The sequence below is a fragment of the Lactuca serriola genome, chromosome 9, assembly GCF_051521515.1.
Source record: "Lactuca serriola cultivar US96UC23 chromosome 9, Lser_US96UC23_V15, whole genome shotgun sequence".
Lineage (NCBI taxonomy): Eukaryota > Viridiplantae > Streptophyta > Magnoliopsida > Asterales > Asteraceae > Lactuca > Lactuca serriola.
This window is the reverse complement of record NC_136416.1, coordinates 29,123,167-29,138,400: the sequence shown is the minus strand read 5'-3', so window position 1 is coordinate 29,138,400 and position 15,234 is coordinate 29,123,167. Positions and strand designations below refer to the sequence as shown.

General features: G+C 36.6%; 1 protein-coding gene across 1 annotated transcript; it reads left to right on the top strand.

The window, feature by feature from the left end:
- Positions 1-301: 301 nt before the first annotated feature.
- On the top strand, positions 302-2,757 carry LOC145072793 (laccase-2-like). The gene is made up of 5 exons (XM_079019270.1): positions 302-455; positions 527-678; positions 780-1,024; positions 1,108-1,242; positions 1,340-2,757. The coding sequence occupies exons 1-5, from the start codon at positions 333-335 to the stop codon at positions 2,440-2,442; spliced, it is 1,758 nt and encodes a 585-aa protein (XP_078875396.1). The 5' UTR covers positions 302-332; the 3' UTR covers positions 2,443-2,757.
- The last annotated feature ends 12,477 nt before the right edge of the window (positions 2,758-15,234 follow it).

Genomic DNA, 15,234 nt, shown 5'->3' with positions numbered 1-15,234 from the left:
ATTTTCTTACGAAAAACAAATAAAGTTACAAAGGACACCCAAAAAGTATATTGCAAAACAGGAAAGGTTTGAAATATGCATTTTGTAAAGTGGTAAACAAGGGTAACAAGTCATATATACCAGATTAGAGGAGTTGACAACTCTAGAATACAAGTCAAAATCAGATAAATTGACTTCAACACCACTCCATGGTATATACTTGGGCCACATGCAGTAGGTAAATATGTGTTCTTCACAATTATACATACATATACATTCATCCCTATATAAACCATTACCCTCCATCATTCCAATTACCAACAAACTTAAACACGCTAATCACAACCAGCAACATGGCTCTACCATCAACATTCTTGCCTGCTTTTGTCTTTCTCACATTCTGTCTTTGTTTGTACCCTCATCTTGCATCAGCAAAACATGGTTCAACGGGTGTCACTCGGCACTATAAGTTTAATGTAAGTTTGATGTTTGCTACAGATTTTAACTTATTACATGTGTTTTATTTGAATTGTATGCATGATTTCAGATACGGATGCATAATGTGACGAGGTTGTGTCAAAGCAAAAGCATAATAACCGTCAACCGTAAATTCCCGGGACCAAGGATTATTGCTCGGGAAGGCGACCGATTGGTGATTAAAGTGGTGAATCATGTTTCCAACAATATCACTATCCATTGGTATGTATTTAACTTTTTCTTGAATTCAATGTCATGATTGGCGAATATACCCTTGAATTTGTTTGTGGTGTTAATATCAATCGGTTGTTTGATGAGGGTAGGCATGGAATTCGGCAACTTCGGAGCGGATGGGCCGATGGGCCATCATACATAACACAGTGTCCGATTCAAACCGGCCAATCGTATGTCTACAACTTCACCATTATCGGGCAAACTGGAACACTTTGGTATCACGCCCATGTTTCGTGGATTAGATCAACCCTTTATGGCCCGATTGTCATTCTCCCTAGACGCAACACTTCGTACCCTTTTGTGAAGCCTTACAAGGAAGTCCCTATTATATTTGGTAATTTATCGCGTCTCTTATTCTTGAAGTTATAGTAATTAATGATCGTATTTTGTTCTAAACTAAGTCGTTTTGATTAATAGGAGAGTGGTGGAACAATGATACTGAGGTTGTGATCAACCAGGCCCTTCAAACCGGGGCTGGCCCGAATAATTCAGACGCTTATACCATTAACGGGCTGCCTGGACCTTTATATAACAATTGTTCTTCACCAAAGGGTACATAACTATTAAACATCGTTATATAAACGATTAAATATCTTTTTACTCTTTTCCTTATTTTGTGAGTGAATAATGTTAATTAATCCACATGCAGAAACGTTTCGGCTTAAGGTGAAGCCTGGAAAGACATATCTCCTTCGTATCATCAATGCTGCCCTCAATGATGAACTCTTTTTCAAGATTGCAAACCATACTTTTACAGTTGTTGATGCTGATGCGAGTTATGTGAAGCCATTTGAAACGGATACAATCTTCATCACGCCGGGTCAAACGAGCAATGTTCTCTTCAAGACAAAAAACCTTACCTCCAATGCCCAATTCATGATGGCTGCAAGACCATATTCCACAGCAGCTGTTGGAACTTTTGACAATACAACCGTTGCCGGAGTTCTTGAGTACATAAGTGACACCATGTCATCATCTTCCAATATTACTTCTATCAAAGGCCTTCCCCTACCTACACTACCGGCTATCAATGCCACTGCCTATGTGGCTAACTGGACTAATAAATTTCGTAGTTTGGGTAATTCGCAGTTCCCGGTGAACGTGCCACAAACTGTTCAAAATCGCTACTTTTTTGCGGTTGGACTCGGAAGCGACCCGTGCCCGAAGAATCAAACATGTCAAGGGCCGAATGGGACCAAATTTGCAGCCTCCATTAACAACATTTCCTTCACCTCACCAACAATTGCACTTCTTCAAGCCAGGTACTTCGGAAAATCCAACGGAGTTTTCACCACGGATTTCCCTTCCACCCCTCTGAGTCCATTCAATTACTCGGGTACCCCACCAAACAACACCATGGTTTCCCATGGCACAAAAGTGGTGGTGCTTCCATACAATACCACAGTGGAGCTGGTGATGCAAGGCACCAACATTTTCGGTGCAGAAAACCATCCTCTTCATCTTCACGGCTTTAACTTCTATGTGGTTGGTCAAGGCACCGGAAATTACAATTCTACAACAGATCCGGCCAACTTCAATCTTGTTGATCCTGTTGAAAGAAACACCGTTGGCGTGCCCTCCGCCGGATGGGTGGCTGTGCGCTTCCGAGCTGATAATCCAGGGGTGTGGTTTATGCATTGTCATATTGAGATTCACCTGAGCTGGGGGCTGAGAATGGCGTGGGCAGTCATGGATGGGAAGCTTCCGAACCAGAAGTTGCCTCCACCACCTTCTGACCTGCCAAAGTGTTAACTATGACTTCATATATGATACGTAAAGTGTTGACTTTTGACTGGTTGAGACTTTTGTTTTTCGAGTTTGTAAGTTATGTACTCGTGAGTGATCTTTGTTTAATGAGTGAGATTAATTCCGAATTCAAAGTTTTTTTTTGTTTCATTAAATGTAATATTCAATAAGAGACTGTTTTGTGAAATATACAAATATATTTGATTATTGGGTTGATATTAATTAAAGGGTGTATTATAGTCTATAGATCCTTAGGTTTTATCGGGTTGGTGTTAAACGATGTATTATAGTCTATAGATCCGTCCTTGGGTCTTGGTGTGGTATTTAAGAGTCGCTGCTAATCCGACACAATACACATTTGATCTGTCGTTATATTGCCCATTTATATAAAGCTTGTAGGAGTGGACGTGATAATGGAGCGCATGGTGCACACGAAAACATGAGCACGATCCCGACCATGGCGTCATACGAATTTCTGTGGTTCCGGCTACGCTGCTTGAAGGATAGAATTCAAAGGAAAAATGTCTCCAACCGTCAGATGACCATTTTAAATGTAATTTGTTTTTTTTTTTTTTTTTTTTTTTTTTTTTTAAATTATATATTCTTGATAAACCACATTTCATTCTCACAAAATTCATACTCTTTTTGGTCAATATTTCCCTACTCTTTACACAAACAATTTCCTTCCGCTAAGTAGCATAGTAGCGAATTGTCAAACGCTTGAAAACCAAGGGCACTATCGTGTGCCTGACGAGACAAAAATATGAGAAAACGTATCTCGACTCTTCATTTATTTAATCAAGAACGAAAATCAGATAAAAGCAAAAATAAAACAAGAACTCTGTTCACGCTATTGATAAGGTATTTAAAGGTTATCCATACTAATCCTAACAGAATCCTAACCTGACTAAAAGGATTCTATAAAATAGGATAAAGACTAAAACAAATAAAATACTAAAACTTGGGCTTTACTCCTCCTGGAGCACAATCCGACCAGAAGGGTATTTCAGTAAATAATACCACATCATTCTCCCATGGTTGAAAAAGAACTCGTCCTCGAGTGAGCATCAGGATATAAAGGATCATTTAGTCTGAACTCAGTCAAATCTGTGACATTGAATGTTGAAGAAATAGAATTGGATTCGGGGAAGTCAATGACATAAGCATTGCCATTAATTTTGCGAAGTACCTTGCATGGCCCAATCTGTTTCATCTTGAGCTTGTTGTATGTTCCTACTGGAAATCTCTCCTTACGTAAATGGACAATAACTAGATCACCAACCTCAAAAACCTTTTCGCGTTAGAAGCGGCAAACCTTTGCTTAATTTCAGTCTGAACAACTTCTACCTTTGTCGTGAAACTCTCAGCAGCCAAGCTATGACTAGGGTGTTTAGGCACAGGAATCAGATCTAAAGCATGCTTTAGCTGGCATTGATAAACCACCTGGAATGGTGACTTTCTGGTGGAACGGTTGACCATGTTGTTAAAGGAAAACTCATCTGGAGCTAAGAGTTGATCCCATTGTTTGGGGCGATCTCTATAGAGACAACGGATCAAATTACCAAGAGTTTTATTAACCACCTCCGTCTATCCATCGGTTCGAAGGTGGAAAGAAGTACTATATTGCAATTTAGTTTGAAACAGATGCCAAAGTGTACGCCAAAAGTGATTAAGGAACTTGGTATCGCGATCAGAAGTAATGGTAGAGGGGTACCCCATGTAGGAGTAAAATTTATTGAAATAAGAATAAAGCAATATTGGAAGCACCAACGAATTTCTTACATGTAAAAAAATGTGCCATTTTGGAAAACCGATCAACCACAACAAACACCGAGTCGTTCACACATACTGTACGAGGCAATTTGAGCACAAAATCCATGGAAATGTCTTCCCATGGACCGTACGGGACAGTCAAAGGCATGTATAACCCTGTATTTTTGGATTACCCTTTGGCGATTTGACAAACAAGACACTTAGCAACAAAACACCCTACATCGTTCTTGAGATGTGGCAAATAATAACGCTCTTCAACGAGAGACAAAGTTTTTTCTCTCCCGAAATGACCACCTAAACCGCCACCATGTAATTCCTTGATAAGTTTCTCGCGCAATGAAGTGCCTGGGATACATAAGCGATGATTATAGAAAAGATAACCGTCTAATTTGGACATGGGTGGCATGATCGGACCTGCCTAAATTTGTTTAATATCATCATCTTTCGCATATGAATATTTCAAATTTTCAAAACCAAGAATATTAGTTTTTAACATAACCAACAACTCAGCTCGTCGACTCAATGCGTCTGCTACCTTATTTTGGGAACCGGACTTGTGTTTTAAAACAAAAGTAAAACGTTGAAGATACGAAACCCAACGGCAATGCATACGATTTAACTTATGTTGGTTGTTAATCAACTTTAAGGCCTCGTGATCGGTAAACAATATAAACTCCTGATGAAACAAATATTGCTCCCAATGTTGAACGGAACGGTAAATAGCATAAAACTCTAACTCGTATGTCGTCCACTTTTGTCTTGCCTCACTAAGATTTTCACTAAAGAAAGCAACATGTTTGTTCTCTTGCGAGAAAACTGCTCCAATGTCGATAATCGACGAGTCACACTCCAAAATAAAAGGCTTATAAAAATTGGGTAACAGAAGTAAATGAGCAGTGGTTAACTTTTCTTTGATGAGTTCAAAACTTTTAGTTGCCTCTTTTCCCCACTGAAATTGACCTTTCTTCATGCATTGAGTAATAGGCGCCATGATAGAACTGAAGTTGCGCACAAATCTCTTATAAAAAGTTGCAAGCCCATGGAAACTTCGAACTTCACCTATAGTACGAGGCACTGGCCACTCACAAATAGCGCGAACCTTTTCTTCGTCAACTCGAATCCCACAAGCAGTAATAATGAAACCCCAAAACAACAGTCGATCAGTAAAAAAGTTTCATTTTTTAAGATTATTATAAAGCTTGTTGTCGGCTAGAGCAGTGAGAACTTCCTTAAGGTGTACTAGATGATCACTATCTGACTTGGTATAAACAAGAATATCGTCAAAGTAAACAACTATGAATGACCCAAGAAAAGGTTTCAACACTTGATTCATTAAACGGGAGAAGATACTTGGTGCATTAGATAAACCGAATGGCATGACCAACCATTCATAGTGTCCATCTTTAGTCTTGAAAGTTGTTTTCTATTCGTCACTTGGTTGAATACGAATTTGATGATAACCGCTACGCAGATCAAGTTTCGAAAATGCCTTTGACCCATCTAGCATGTCTAACATATCATCAAGATGAAGAATGGGGAAACGGTAAGTGATGGTGATTTTTTTAATGGCACGACTATCCATGCACATCCTCCAGTTTCCATTTTTCTTTGGAACTAACAAAGCCAGGACAACACAAGGACTCATACTTTCACGAATCATCCCATTTTGTAGCAAGTGTTCTACCTGTTCTTGCAATATTAAATTTTCTTTTGGGCTCATCCGGTAATGCGCCAAATTTGGTAGTTTTGCCCTTGGAATAAAATCAATATGATGTATTTCTCTTATAAGGTGAAGTGTCGCAGGTAGCTCCTCGGGGATCAAAGATCGGAATTCTTCCATAAGATGAACTAATTTTTCAGGAATTTTACTACAAACGCCTTCTTGCATCAATCCGGTCGCGACGCTAGCAAAAATTACTTGCTCCCCTTTGATTTCTTCCTCAAAATCTCGATGTGCCATAACTACTAAATTCTTCCTAGCTTGTCCAGTTTGAGCGATTTTTGGTCTATTGGATTCACTTAAAGGAACTAACACCATTTTAACCCCATCAACTTTAAATGAGTCGGTGTTGCCCTTCCCCTTATGTGTGGCGTTAACATCATACTCCTAGCTCCTGCCTAACAAAATATGACAAGCATCCATATTAACTATATCAAAAGTTACCTCATCTATGTACTTGCCAATAGAAAACAGAATTTGGCAGTGCTCGGTGACGCAAATGTCGCCAACAGATTTAATCCATCCTATCTTGTATGGAGTGGGGTGCTTTTCTGGTTTTAAATTTAGTCGCTGAACGATTTCTCTAGACACAATGTTCTCAGTACATCCATTGTGAATAATCACATCGAAAACCTTTTGATGTACAAGACAACGTGTTCTAAATTGATTATGTCGTTGAGATGTGTTTTCAGGTAGTTTAGGTGAAAGCACAATGCGCCTCACAACACATGTTCTTGCTGAAGATTCTTCATAAGTCGGTTCCTCTGCCAGAGAACACAACTCTGCATATTGTTCTTCTTCGTAGGAATAGTCATTATTACCCACTACTTCTTCTTCTTCGTCCTCCCTTGTCGTAAGACCAACCTTACCCGTAGCAACCCTACTATCACTAGACCTATGCCCGTGAATCCCGCATTTAAAACACTTGCCATTAACCGGGCGAGCATAAGGACTGACTGCTTTCGTGGCTGTATTTGATGAATATGCCATGCTTTTTCCACGTTTTGTGGTTGTCGGCTTGGTAATGGTCACCGGGGTTTCTGTGGGTTGTGAAACAAAAGCAGGTGAACCGGTAGTGAGGCGATTCAGATCAAATTCCAAGTGTGATTGGTCTTAGTGAATTGATTTTCAGCTCTTATTTCCAAGTTGAAAGCATCATCTAAAGTATAAACGGGAACTAACAAAATTTTATCTTGGATGGTGGGCTTAAGGCCATTAATATAACATGTGCTTTTTGGGATTTAGTCTCTGACAAGTGGTTTTGTGATGATAACCTATGGAACTCAACCGTGTAGAATTCTACTGTTCTATCTCCTTGCGAGCAATTTGGAAGAGATTAAAGAATATTTGATCATGATTAGGGGGAAGGAATCTCCTGCACAATTCTCGTTCCATACAATCCCAATTAGTGATAGGAATCTTACCTTGGCGTTCGCAGGTGAGCTGAAGATTCTTCCACCAAGCTTAAGCCCCGCCTTTGAGCTTGTAAGCTACTAAAGTGACTCGTTTCTTTGGAGGTATCTCGTAGAATTCAAATAAATTTTCAAGTTCACTCTTCCAATCCAAGAAATCCTCACATTCACTGATCCCGTGAATGATGGGACATCCTTGGCTCTCTGCTTGTAATCGAAATCTCGGTTGTCTCTATGCCATCCAAATATGCCTACTCTTTCTTCTTCCTCTCCACTATCTTTATCAATGTCGGAATCCTCACCCAAACGACCCTGTTCCTACTGCCCGAGTTGATCCCTCGCTTGATTTCTTGGTAGGAATCGCTAATTTCTGCGGGTGAGAACTCTATCGTCGACTTGTACAACGAGTGGGACTTGGGGGCCATGTACCTGGGTTGCAAGAGTAGTTAAGGTTTTTGTGATTTGTTTAAGGGTACGTTGGAATCCTTGAAGAGTTTGTTCCATCCGTTTAATACTATCAGGTTCGTTATTTTCTCCCGCCATCGAAGGGGCTCTGATACCACCTGATATAGCCGAAAACAACTACAGATAGATAATTAGTAGCGAATTGTAAAACGCTTGAAAACCAGGGGCACTATCGTGTGCCTGACGAAACAAAAATATGAGAAAACATATGTCGACTCTTCTTTTATTTAATCAAGAACGAAAATAAGATAAAAGCAAAAATGAAACATGAACTCTGTTCACGCTATTTACAAGGTATTTAAAGGTTATCCATACTAATCCTAACAGAATCCTAACCTCACTAAAAGACTTCTGTAAAATAGGATAAAGACTAAAAAAATAAAATAATAAAACTTGGGCTTTACTCCTCCTGGAACACAATCCGGCCAGAAGGGTATTTCAGTAACTAATACCACATCAGATGATTGTTTCTATGATAACGACGCATTCAAACGTTGTTACGATTTGAGTAGAAATTTATTTGTTGGTATAGCTAACTATTTGAAAGATAACTATGAGACATTTGAATTGAGATGAGATGGTAGAAGTAGACGAGTATTTACTAGGATACAAAAGTGTACGACGACACTTCGACATTTGGGCTAAGGTATGTCGTCGGGCGTAATAGATGAATACGTGAAGATGTCTGAGAGATCAACATGAGAATATACATATTTATTTAGTGAGTATGTGATATCGATAGAGCTTTATTGTGAAATATATTTTCGACGTCCAACGAGAAGTGATTTTAAGAAATTATATGCGACTCACAACGTAAACATGGTTTCCTATGAATGATTGGAAGCATTAATTATACACATTGGACATGGGAAAATTGTTTGAATTCATGGCGAAGTCGATATAAACGCATTGATCATGGATATCTCATGATAATGCTAGAGGCAGTGATTATGTGACTTTTATTTTTAATTAATTTTATATCATGATAGTAAATATTATTTTATTAAATGTTGTAAGCTTTATTAAAGACTAACATAGACAGTAGCTGACGTCTAGCAACGGGCTACTGCCCCTAACAACACACGAAGGGGTGCCATCAATCAACATCCAATTTCAGGAGCTCACTAGCTACATATGAAGTATGAGGTAAGTGTATCGATATTCTCTTTGTTACAGACATCATGTTGGATATGAGACATGGAACATGATCATTCTCATTTGACAACCAACTTTTAAGTAAGGCACTTTAGATGTCTAACTCTCAAAACATAAGTGGAACAATTCCCATCTTGACTACATACACATTCTCATATAGTTCATGTTCTACCCAACGAAGGCTTTTATAACTGCACAGTTACGAACATCGTTTAACCATGTCAAAGTTTAACAATCTCCATACTTGAGTTCTCCAATATGTATGTCAAGTCGAAAGACATAAATATATTACCTGTGTTCAAGAATCACTTATGATTACGACCCATGAAGTGACTCTTGACACAATTCATATCCAATAGTTGTTCTTTAACAGGTACATATGAATTTATATGCAACACTTTGCTATTTCACCACTTGAAATCAACCACGCTAATTCATATTAATCTTAATTCACATTTGCTCTAACAACAGTGACCAAATATGGACAACTTAGAATAATTCCTTTATTCAAGGATCAAATAACATGTTAATATAGAACACAATATCATTTAATACAAATGAGATATCTCATATTATTCTTAACAGCCATCCAATGTTTTTCGCCACGATTAGCTTCATACCTACTAGTTAGACTAATAACATAAGCTACATTAGGCCATTCACATGTCATACCATACATAATCGAACCTACTGCTAAATCATACGGTATACGACTCATTCTTTTGATATCATCTTCAGTATTATGGCTTTCAGCCTTAGAAAGAATGGTGCCAGACAATATTGGTATAATTCCTCATTTTGAGTTATCCATTGAAAAGCGTTTTAAGAGTTTATCAATGTATTGTGCTCTGACTCAAAACAATGAGTCTTTGGATCAATCTCTATAGATCCTAATGTCAAGTATGTATGTAGCACCCCCTAGATCTTTCATTTGAATGGACTTACTAAGGTAGGCCTTAGTCTCCATCAATGTTGGTATATCTTTTTCGATCAGTAATATATCATCAACATATAGAATCAGAAAAATAGTATGGCTCCTACTTGCTTTGATATACACATGGTTCACCGAGAATTTCTGAGAAACCAAACTTTTTGTTGTTCTCATCAAAACAATGATACCAGGCCCTAGATGTTTGTTTCAATCCACAAATGGACTTCTTCACTTTACACACCTTCTTTAGGTTATCCGATTTGACAAAACCTTCAGGTTGTTCCATATAAACATCTTGCTTAAGATATCCATTAACGAAAGCGGTTTTCACATCCATTTTCCACATCTTATAGTCATAATATGCAATTATGGCCATGATAATCCTAATAGATTTGATCTAAGAAACTGGTGAGAAAGTATCTTCATATTCAACACCTTGAATTTGAATATACCATTTCGCCACAAGTCATACTTTGAAAGTTTGTACATTTTCATCCATGTCGATCTTCTTCTTGAAGATCCACTTGCTTCCAACATCCATGCTGTTAGGAGGTAGGTCAACCAAGTCCCATACTTGATTATCATTCTTGGATTGAGTTTCAGCTCTCATGGCTTCAAGCCATCTGTCAGCCTCTATTTCTGCAGTAGCAACTTTGTAATTGATGGGCTCACATTGTTCCATCAAGAAGACTTCCACTTCAGGAATGACAAATCCAAATCTGCCAGGTTCCTGACGATAATTTTAGGTTCAACAATGCTTTATTGATTATCATTCTCAACTAAAGGTTGTGTCTCTCTAATTTCTTCGAGATCAATGGGGCTCCCACTTGCTTTATGCAAGATAAAGTCAGTTTCAAGAAACACTACTTTCCGGGCTATGAACACTCGGTTCTCTTCTTTCTGGAAGAAGTAATAACTCATGGTTTCCTTTGGGTATCCCACAAGGATATACTTTTGAGATCTAGGGTCAAGCTTTATAGAAGTCTCTATTTTAACATATGATTCAAAACCCCATATCTTTAAGTAAGACATTTATGGAACTTTTCCATGGCATAACTCATAGGGAGTCTTACTAACCTTTTTAGTTGGGACCATGTTTACAATTCGAGCTGCATTTTCATGGGCATAACCCCAAAATGAATGAGGAAGGGAAGTATGACTCATCATTGATTGCACCATATCAAGTGGAGTACGATTTCTCTTTTCCGAGACACCATTATGTTGAGATTTTCTCGATGGAGTGAGTTGTGACACTATGCCACAATTCTTGACATGTTCATCAAACTCATAGCTTAGATATTCACCACCACGATCTGATCGTATGGTTTTAATCTTTTTACCAAGTTGATTATGTAATTCATTTTGGAATACCTTGAAGACATTGAATGCTTCATTTTTGTGTTCCAAATCTACTAAAATCATCAATAAATTTAATGAAGTATCTTTCACTTCTTCTGGTTATTGTTCTAAAAGGTCAACATACTCTGAGTCTGTTGAATCTATGATTCCATCCTTTTGGAGCTTAGCAATGCGAGTTTTATTTATGTGCCCAAGTCGACAATGCTGTAAATAAGTTTTATTTGAGTCAAACTTTGTTTTCGTATTTAAGTTGTACATTAAATTATCCTTTTGGTATGAACCATTTAAATTGATTTCATATATTCCATTGTTGGGACTAGTCTCAAAATAGAACACATTATCTTTAAACACATAGATGTTTTCAGAATCAAAGTCAAACTTATAACGAAAACCTTGTTCATACAAACGAGAAGTAGAGATAATATTCCTAGTTATAATAGGTACTTAACAACAATATTTCAACATAAGATTAAGACCATTTGGAAGCAAAAGATAATATTGTCCTATGGCTTTGATAGCTACTCGAGTTTCATTGCCCATATGAAGTTCCAAATCGCCATCTCTGAGTTCTCTAGCATTCTTTAGTCCCTCCAAATCATTGCAGATGTTAGTACCACTTCAAATATCGAATACCCAAGAATTAGTAAGGAATGCACATAACTCAATCACACACACACACATACACACACACATATATATATATATATATATATATATATATATATATATATATATATATATTTGACGTGCGAACCTAGTTGGCCTTGTTCTTCATAAGGTCCTTTTAGTACTTGGGATAGTTGCGTTTCTAGTGTCCTTTTTCACTGCAGTGAAAACAATCAGATTCAGCAGCAGGCTTGGGCTTATGAGTTGGGTTGGTAGTAGGAGGCTGCCCTTGACCCTTTCCCTTTCCCTTACCTTTCTTGGTAGCTTTGCCTTTCCCCTTACCGGTATTATTACCGATTTTCTTCTTGGAGATTTGACCATCTTGGATCATCAACACTTGATTTTTCTCATATTTCTTGATGTTTGCCTCGGTATTCTTGAGCATGTTATGAAGCTCATTGATGCTCCTCTCCCAGTCATTCATTGTGAAGTTCATCAGAAATTGGTTGAATGACTTAGGTAATGAGGCTAAGATCACATCGGTTGCTAGCTCATCCCCAAATGGGAATTCGAGGCGAGCAAGTTTCTCAACATAAGCTTTCATTTTGAGCACACGCGCACTTACAGAAGATCCCTCAGCCATCATTCAACCAATGAAAGCATTCAAGGTCTCAAACCTCTCTTGCTTAGACTGAACCTCTCTTGCTTAGACTGAACTTGAAACATGACTCTAAGTTGTTCAATCATTTCAAAAGATTCATGAAACTCAAAAGTTTTCTGAAGTTCATGAGTCGTAGTTGCAAGCATGATGCAAGCCACTTCGGTCGAATCATTTACACGTTTCGCCCCAGCATCTTTCAATGCTTTGGCAGCATTGGTAGGGAGTTCTTCTAGGATAGGTTCATCAAGGACATAGTATTTTTTTTTCTCAAGCTTGAGGACAATTCTAAGTTATCTGAACGAATCAAAAAAGTTGGGCCCGCTTAGTTTTTCTTTTTCGAGGATGGTTCGGATGGTGAGTGATGAGTTGGTTACAGTTGGGGTAGTCATCTACAAAATAATAAGATTCATTTTAATATCTTTTATATATTTTCTTTTAAAAAATTAATTACCCTTCAAATTAAATTTTGAAAAGCTAAGATCCACGTTACCCAAAATAACTTAAGGCGGTGACCCACAACATAAGTGATTGTGTTGATCAGTAGGTTATGCTAACCAATTACAACTCTTATTTAATTCTTAGTTTTATGGGATCCAAAAAAACGTTACTTTTTTTGGTGACATGTTTATCTCATCTATGCCTCAAAACTCTTATGCTTAGGTGACATTTATCACATAAGAAATTGATCAAATCATCCATTTAAAAAATATGCGAGTTATATTTCACAAATGGTTAGGTGACCTTTATCCTACAAGTAAATATAAAACACATTGACCATTTTTGACAACACAAATGAATAAGGTGACCCTAAAATCCACATGATTGCACAAAAATCCCAAGTTTTAAGTGGATTGCATAAATTTGAAGTTTTGAAAACAAGGGTTTATTTATTTATTTATCGATGTATTATTATTCTAGTATTTTAAAACATTTTGTATCATCAATATTTCATGTATAAAATATTCCACCATACATTTAAAGTGTTCCAAAATCATAAAGTTGAATTTATTTTATATAAAATTTTACTGGTTAAAATTTATATTCAATTTTAATTCGACGTTATAGCGATAGGAATCGGATTCTAACTTTTTAATAAAAACAACAATTTATTATAGAGTTGTGGAGTTTAGATTAAGTTAAAAAAAGTATAGTTTAAACCATTTATATCTTTACAAGTTTGGCTATTTTAGAGTTTTAAAAAATTAAAACTCTTTTTAACAAAAACTTAACTTTTGACATCTTATGTTGAAATTTTTATATAAAACTCTAAACCCTGAGTTTGATGTTATTTGTCTGTGAAAATGTTTTTAGCATGGCAAACATATTTGCATACGTACAACATTTCACAACAACCAAAATAAACATAACAAACATGCATTTTAAAGTGTATAAACACAACGATTTTTCTAGTAATATTTATTGTGAGTCATCACAACAAATATTAAGTAATTTCCTAAAGGACTTAATAGAACAGTTCAAAGTCTTCAAAAAGCTCTATGTCTTCATATCTTCATAAGATCTTCAAGCTCCATCTTGTTACATTTTTATAAAATAAAATACAACTAGTCTAAAACTAATTTATTACATATAAAAAATAACAAATGAAATAATACGTATTTATCTATTACGTAATCATATGAATAAATAGCAACCACAAATGTCCTATCGGCTTGTTTAGACACAAAAGACATATGAAATATATCAACAAACAACTCTTTATTTTTTCAAAGGCAACTTTTAATCAACCAAAATGTATGGAAAAATGGCTATACAAAAAACAAACTTAACAACAAGTTGCCAAAGAAAACAAATATGGACATTTCTTTAGCCAAAAAGAAAGTCATACTTGTTTTCCAAAAACCAAAGATAATCATAACATGAAAAATCATTCTAGCATTTAAATATGGTTCTGATACCACTGATGAATTTTGATACATAAAATAGTTAGTTTTTCACAAAAACCAGCAACGGAAGCTATAAAAAATTTCTAGTAAATTTCAAGTATGTAACAAAACCACAACCATAAAGGATCCTTTTAAAGAGGTTAGAATGATATAAAACAACCATATGGTGTTTAGAAATAACAACCTTTGATGCCTTTGGACCATCTTGGATTTAGGGTGTTGAAGTAGATGTCAAAAATAGGAAGCTTGATCTTCTCTACACCTAATCCACCAACAAGAATAAGGTACCAAAATTGCTAGATTTATTCTTGTAAAACTTTGTTATTTAAGCCTTAAGTGCTTAATCAATTAAGCACTAAAGGAAGGCACAATGTGAACACCAAAAGCCAAGTAACAACTTCAAAGCAGAGGGAACTCCCAACTCTATGCAAGTTACAGTTTTGGTGAGAAAAAAGTAGAAAATAAGTAGCCAAAATTCATGCAAACACTCTCCTTTTATATCCCATGCAAAGTAAAGCCTTTTTATTATAATAATCTAAAGTATTAAAAAGCAAAAATCTAAAGGGGACAAGGTATGGATGCAAGAGATGGGAGGATATACAAGCCACCTCCCATGCCCTTGACAATTTTGGCCATGGAAGGGAACTAAGACAAAATTTGACTTCTAGTCATCTTAACCAAACTCTTAGACTTAACCATGGTATTCCAAAGTGACCAAAAATATTGTACATGTCTTACTATATAATACCATATCATATAATGTGTTACGACCCAAATTTTCAAACGAAAATTTTTATTTTTAATTAACCAAA